The 7,393-nt window shown below is 38.8% G+C and overlaps 1 protein-coding gene across 1 annotated transcript; it reads left to right on the top strand.

Annotated features, from left to right (window-relative positions):
• Nucleotides 1-654: 654 nt before the first annotated feature.
• LOC146668072 (general transcription factor II-I repeat domain-containing protein 2-like) lies at nucleotides 655-1,631 on the top strand. The gene is made up of 2 exons (XM_085408820.1): nucleotides 655-1,489; nucleotides 1,600-1,631. The coding sequence occupies exons 1-2, from the start codon at nucleotides 655-657 to the stop codon at nucleotides 1,629-1,631; spliced, it is 867 nt and encodes a 288-aa protein (XP_085264946.1).
• The last annotated feature ends 5,762 nt before the right edge of the window (nucleotides 1,632-7,393 follow it).

Raw genomic sequence — 7,393 nt, 5'->3', positions numbered from 1 at the left:
GGGCACCAGGTCGCCCGCAAGGACCACATGAGTCGCCCGCGGGCCTGTTCTAAAAATAGCTCACCTTAACAACTTACCAGTAAGCTGCATCTATTTTTATTTTTTCTTGCTATTTTTTTTTTTAATCACAATTGCATTGGCGTTAATTTGTTAGAGATAATATATATAAAAAAAGTTTATTATTAAATATTAGATCATGATCTAATATTTAGTGCTAGCTGGTCTCCACGGAAACAGTTGCCGTGAAGACCAGCAAAGGCAAAGGTGAGGAGATGAGGAAAACATGGCGGAAAAAAGGAAGAAAACATAATTTTCACAGTGAATGGGAGGAAGAGTTCTTTTTTACCTCTGTGAAAGATTCATGCGTGTGTCTCATTTGCGGGGCAACTGTGGCAACGGCAAAGCGGCACAACGTGGAGAGACATTTCCGAACGTGTCACACAAGCTACCATGCATGCTAACTACCCAAAGGGCAGCACACTGTGAGCGGAAAAGGCCCGCGAATTAAAGGCAGGTTTGAGCAAACAGCAGTCTTTTTTCACGAGACCGGTGAAAAACTCTCAAAAAGCAACCGAAGCCTCATTTAGAGCTACACATTTCATGATTAAGAAAAAGAAGGCATTTTTAGACGGGGAGTATTTCAAAGAAGCAATGATGATAATTGCAAAAACTGTGCTTAAAGACGAGAAATATGGAAACGATGTAATCTCCACTCTCTCTGATGTCCAGCTGGGGGCAACTACAATTGTTAGAAGAGTGTCGGCTATGTCCGGGAACTTGGCCGATCAGTTGGATCAGGATCTGGCAAAGTGCAGTTGGTTTAGCATCCAGTGTGACGAGTCCGTCGACAGCAGCAGTACAGCACAGCTGATGGTCTTTATCCGGATGGTATTTGATGGTTTCTCCACAAAAGAAGAACTTCTGACACTACTGCCGCTAAAGACAACAACGAAGGGAGTTGACATCTATAACGCGGTGAAGGAGTTTTTCGCGAAGAAAAAGGTACCGTTGGAAAAGCTGGTATCAGTGACTACCGACGGGGCTCCTGCTATGATCGGCCGACATACGGGATTCATCGCTCACTGTAAAGGTGACACAGAGTTCCCAAACTTCATGCATTACCACTGCATCATTCACCAGCAGGCGTTATGCGCAAAGGTGATCGGCTTTGAGCACGTCATGACTCCCGTCGTGAAGATCATAAACAGCATCCGCTTCAGAGCTAAACAGCACAGAACATTCAAGGTGCTATTGGAGGAGCTGTCAGCTGAATATGGTGACCTGCTACTACATACGGAAATCCGATGGCTCAGCAGGGGACGGATTTTGCTTCGTTTTTTGTCACTTTTGGGTGAAATCAAGGAGTTCATGCAATCCAAAGGGGAAGACACATCTCTGCTGGAGGACACTGAGTGGACACTTGACCTTGCGTTTTTAACAGACATTACTGGGAAACTGAACCATTTGAACTGTGAGCTGCAAGGCAAAGGTAAGACTGTTGCTGACATGATTAGTGCTTTAAATGGATTTAAAGCCCAGATGAACATTTTCTCTGTGCATTTACAGAGAAAAAAGGTGCTGCACTTTCCCTCTGTGCAGATGGTGCTGAAAGACAATGCTTCTGCATCTGAGACTTTTGACAAAGTTGCAGAAAAGTACACTCAAGTCATAAACCGACTTGGTCAAGAGTTTGAGAACAGGTTTTGTGACCTTGATCAGCTTGAGCCATGTGTCTCATTTGTTTCCAATCCTTTCATGAATGTGGACACAACATGCATTGCTGAGCAACTAAGTTCAATGTTCAGCTTGGATGCTGGACAGGTGGAAATCGAAATTGTAACATTGCAAAATGACGTCCACCTCAAAGCCTATCTGGGTGCACCAAACTTTTGGTGCCTTGTTGACACAGACAAGTACAGTGGTGTGTGCACAGCAGCTATGAAGGTTGCCAGCCTGTTTGGTTCAACCTATCTTTGTGAATCAGCCTTTTCTGACATGAACTTCATCAAGAACAAACACAGAACACGCCTCTCCGATGCACATCTGCAAGACTCACTCAGAGTTGCAGTGTCAAGTTATACCCCAGATTACAACACACTGGTGAACAGCATGCAATGCCAGGTTTCCCACTAACAGACAAAGAAAGCCATATTAGATGTTCTCAGTGGCAACATTACAGTGTCATGTCAAAGTTGAATTTAATTATTGAAAAACAAATGTGTTTGTTAAGTGTAACATGTGACAATTTGCTTTAAAATGCTGCCAATTTGGTGAAAAGTTCTGTAAAATTTGAAAGTTGATTTTTTTGTATGTTACATACATACAAAAATAATGTATGTAACAGTGCATGATTTGTTAAAATTTGTTAGTGGTAAGTGAAAATGTTGTAGAAGTGATCACTTCAAAATGTAAATACTTGCAGAGATATATAGAAATAAAGCGTTGCATATTGATATTTATGTTTCCTACCTTGTTTCCTAATTGCATTCTTTATAATTATGGTGAAAAATAATTAACATAATTAGTGTCCGTACATAGATGAATATCATTAATTATTAATGATAACACATAATTAAGTTAAACTGAGGAAATTTGTTATTTGAGAAGTGTGTGTCAAACTGGTAGCCCTTCACATTAATCGGTACCCAAGAAGTAGCTCTCACTTTCAAAAAGGTTGGTGACCCCTAATATAGATGATACTGCCCCCATGGCTTCCTGTAATGTACTGCAGTTACAAAAACACATTTACTAGTATTAGTATATAACAATAAAATTCAGCGTCAACAAATTTTTGTAGTTGACGTCATCAATTATGCCGACACATTGTTGCAGCCCTAAAGATGAACAACCATATTTGCATATACAGCAATTGATTTTTTTTTTTCCATTTTGTTCATTATTTTTTGCCTCCTGCCATTTCTCACCTCCTGAAAGCACAAAATAGTGAACCACAGAATTCTGACAAACAACCAGGAATCATCAGTATTCCAAATAAGCAGGACTGAGCCAAGCAGTCATGTAATGAAGCTGTTCTATCCTCCTGACTACCAGGAAAAAAAAATGTCCAATCAAAAAATTTTTTAAATCCCCCAATGTTTGTAAAGTAATTAGAAGACTGAAATAATTTTTTGGGAAAAAAAAGTTTACATTTTTTAGATATCACATGTCCACTGCAGAGGACATTGGAAGGCCGAACGTGTAAAAATGAACTTTGATGGCAAACATTTGCTTCAACTCTTCACCAAGGAGAAGTTTGAACTCAAGGAACTTTAGTGGTTTCTTCCCCCAAAACTGCAAGTCACTGCTATACTGAAGCCACGAGTTGGTGATTGCCAGATCAAAAAAGTAGAAAACTGCACATACTGTCAATTTCTGAGTGTGAGAGACCATCCTGTAGAAACTCAACATTCAATATGGTCCACGTCACCTATATTGGTAGTGTACTCAGCAATTGCCAGTGGACTTGGCACATGGACAAACCTTTTGTTTTTCTTAAACCATCTTGTGCGTCTGTCCTGAGGTTGATTGCCATAGGCAGAGGATGCCATGACAACTGTCCAACCACTTAATGACAGCAAGTTCAGGTCTGAGTACCATCCCTGATGCTCCTCCTTTCTTCTTCAAGGGCTTATTCCCTATGATCTTCTTCATCAGACAACTCAAGATCTGAGTTTCCCCTCATCAAACTGCAATAAATTTCTTTCTGCTTCTAAAAAGGACTCCTTTTCTGGTCATTTAAAAAAAAAACAGAACAAAATGGAAGAAATGACTACAAATGTCCACTACGGAGGACATTTTTTTAAACACTTCAATACTATACTAAAATGAAGTTAGAATTAAGCATACTATGTTTTAATGTGTTATTAAGAGACTTATTTAAAATATGCTAACATTTATAGCTAAAAATTCCCCAATAAGAAGTTTTATGCACTTTTCTTCCCATAAAATGTCCTTGCAGCGATGGCTGCCATGTTCCTTAATGAAAAAACTAAAGTTCCCAAAGCTCCACCCCTTCACATTTGGTATCATTGGAAAGCCCTAAATGTCCTCTGTAGATACCAAAAGGAGGTAATTCTGTAGTATGCAGTGCATGGGAGATATTCAGGTTTAGAAAGGTGCTCTACAGAGGACAAATTTGCATTGCTGGTAGTCAGGAGGCTATATGGATATTGCTTTTCTTCAGAATATGTCTACTGCCCATAAACATGTAGTGAAATCAGAAGCATATGTATTTTTTTCATTTTTAGCTTTTTTCTTTTTGTTTTCTTCCACATGAAGAACTAAAGATAATACATGTTGCTGTTGTTGAAACCAGCTGTTATTGTCTAATGATAATTCAGTTTTATTCGCTTTAAAAAAAAGTATTTTTACAAAAAGTTGACAGGTGTGTTTATAGCTACTATTCTGATCAGTGTTGCCAACTTAGCGACTTTGTTGCTATATTTAGCGAGTTTTCAGACCCCCTTGGTGACTTTTTTTTTCTAAAAAAGCGACTAGCGACAAATCTGGCCACTTTTTCTGATGTTATTGGAGACTTATTTATGCTGCTGTGGGCACCTCACCCGTGCCAAAGCCCCCAGCTGCTATCAGGGCAGGAGATGTGCACACCTGTGCGTCCAAACTGCAAATGAATCACGCACGAGCAAAGTCAGTTCTTTTACTCTTATGCTGTTTTGTGGATCACAAGGTTTAAAACTACTTATACACACACACACACACACACACACACACACACACACACACACACACACACACACACACACACACCCTATTTCAGGTCACTCTTTCCGGTCCAAGCCGGATAAAGGAGCAAGGTTGGTATTGTGACATGGAAAAAAAAACAATTGCTAAAAGAAATTTTATTTGTAATTCTAAATAAATTCTAAATGCATTTAGGACGTTTGTTACTCACTTTATGTCTCTTCCACGATGTTATTTCTCTCTCCAACAACGTAGGTAACAATGACATTAGCATGACCAATTATGCAAATTAGGCAAGGACGTCGTTTAGCGACTTCTAGCGACTTTTAGGACAGCCAGTAGCGATTTTTCTTACTGAGGTGTTGGCAACACTGATTCTGATATCCTGTGTGGTAAAAAAAATAAGCTGTTGTCCTCCATGGATTGTAAGATTTGAAAAGATAAACACAGCTTCCAAATTTTAAAAATGAAGCCAGCACAGTTCAGTGCAGGGTTGCTTGCTGTGCTTTCAAAAAGTAGTTTGACTGCATCAAAGTCTCCCCCGCGCAGACATCTGTTTTATATTCTGTTCCAAATATTACTAAATAGAACAGATGCTCATTTTTTTCATTACGAGTTTAGAGCAGGGCTGGACTGGGACAAAAAAAAATCAGCCCGGGCATTTTGACTAGAGACCGGCCCACCAGGCATTATAGGAAAAGCCATAAAGCCTTTGAATGAAAACAAATGCTGTTGTGACAGTGATGTACAGTCTTGTTGGTATATGTATGATTTCTATACATTTTACATCAGATAAAAACTTTGGTTGTAAGATTCAGATAATTATTTAATAAAAGCGAGACATTTTAAATGAGAATAAGAAAAAAGTATTTCTTTGTGCCCCCCTTTCCCTGTTAATGCCCTACCTGGCCCCCCTGGAAAAACTTTGCTAGACCCACCCCTGCACAGTTACCAGCTGTCAGCTACATAGAAAAGGATCCTGGTGTCATTTGTCTCTCAGAAACAGTTCATAACTTCCCTTCAACTCATTCATGTCACCTAAAAGGTAAACCTGTTTCTCCATCACCTCTTCAGCTCTGATGATTCAGTAAGGACATCTCCTGGTTTCATCTTCATGTTTCCCTCAATATCCATCCATTCCCTTCCGCTTTTCCTCATCAGAGGAATTTGTTAATTTGTTATATACCTGTTAGAATTGTAGAAGCATGTGTAAATTAGCAGCAAAACAAGTGCAATTAGTTTGTAAAAGCTGCACTGTTGATAAAATATGAAGCAAAATAGAAATGGCCTCGACCATAACAAGGAAGTTCGAGTTCTATCAGGCAAGCAAGGTAACAACTTGGCAGGCTGCTAATGAAAACTAATGTGAAAGTGGTCACAAGTGGATCAGGCAGAACAGACGATGTAACCCTGTTTCACCTTCAAGTGGGCAGTGGGAGTAGCAGGATGTGCACTGCAGCATGAAAAACACCCTGATGAAACATTAACAATTACTTTCTTTGATAATGTCAAGTAAACATGCAAAGCGCTGATAAGAATGGCATTACCAAGCGAAGCTCTTTATCTACAAGCAGATCTTATCTATAACTATAACAGAATTTTTCTATAACTAAGTTTACACTGTTTAAACAAGGATCCAAAGCCTGCACTGCAGCTTATTGTTAGAAGAAAAACTCAGAAAAAAGGTTTAAAAAAATGTTCTGCTGGCATTTAATTTGAAGATAAGAGAAGCGTTTTGCAAACACTTTGAATCCCCAGGGGTTAAATATCTCATACCGTCTTTCTGCTCAAACAAAGTTTTTGTCACCTCCATAAAAAATAATCTGTGTGTGTGTGTGTGTGTGTGTGTGTGTGTGTGTCTTTGAACAACTGTACAAATCCCGTGTCCTGTTATTTTTCTCTCAGCCTTTCTCAGTAAAAATATGTTTTCATGTTCAGCTGGTGTTTTCAAAAGTGGCTTAATGCTTCTAGCACTTTTTGTTTTATGCAAATCCTTGCTAGTTGCCAGAAGCTTTTTCCTCTGTTCCCTAACTCATACAATTGCATCTTATAACTTTGAGAGCATTCAAACTCAGAAGGGTTAAATTATATTGATTTTGTACCTAAGACAAAAAGTAAATTTATAAATTTAAACATTTATGTTCTTCGATCAGTCCCTTCTTGTTTTAAACAATTCAGGGAGAGAAGAGTAAAAACACACACATAGTATACAGAATTAAATAGGGAAAAGTTTTTTTTTTTGCTGTTGTTTGTTTTTGACTATATTTCTTGAAAATCAAATATTCAGTATAAGCACCAACCTTAGGAGCTCAAACAAAATCAAATTCAAAAATCAGCCTTATTCAGTCCTTAAGGCTGCCTTCAAAAGTCCCTGCTGACTCGTGTTAAAATGCACCAATTTAAAGAAATAAACCTTTCATCTAAAGATGGTCGCTAAAAGTGTAGACAGCGATTGCTATTTCCGCTTTTATTTGACCTCCATGAGACTGATGAGAAAAATCTGGTCTTGGCACATAAGTGCTACAGTACCTGTTCACCTGTGCACAAAAATAATGAAAGCAAGTGAATTTAACTAGAAAGCAACAGTCCATTCTATGTTGTTAGCATCTCAAATTCATCAGAAAAGCTGAACCCTTCAAAGAGCGCAAAATGTGGTTGAAAGACTTCTGAGGCTTTCAGCATCTCCATGGCG

Source organism: Rhamphochromis longiceps, linkage group LG6 (genome assembly GCF_057381845.1).
Source record: "Rhamphochromis longiceps isolate RC_006_pf linkage group LG6, R_longiceps_female_GT1.1, whole genome shotgun sequence".
NCBI classification, from domain to species: domain Eukaryota; kingdom Metazoa; phylum Chordata; class Actinopteri; order Cichliformes; family Cichlidae; genus Rhamphochromis; species Rhamphochromis longiceps.
The sequence above is the reverse complement of the archived record's forward strand: the minus strand, read 5'-3'. Positions and strand labels throughout refer to the sequence as shown.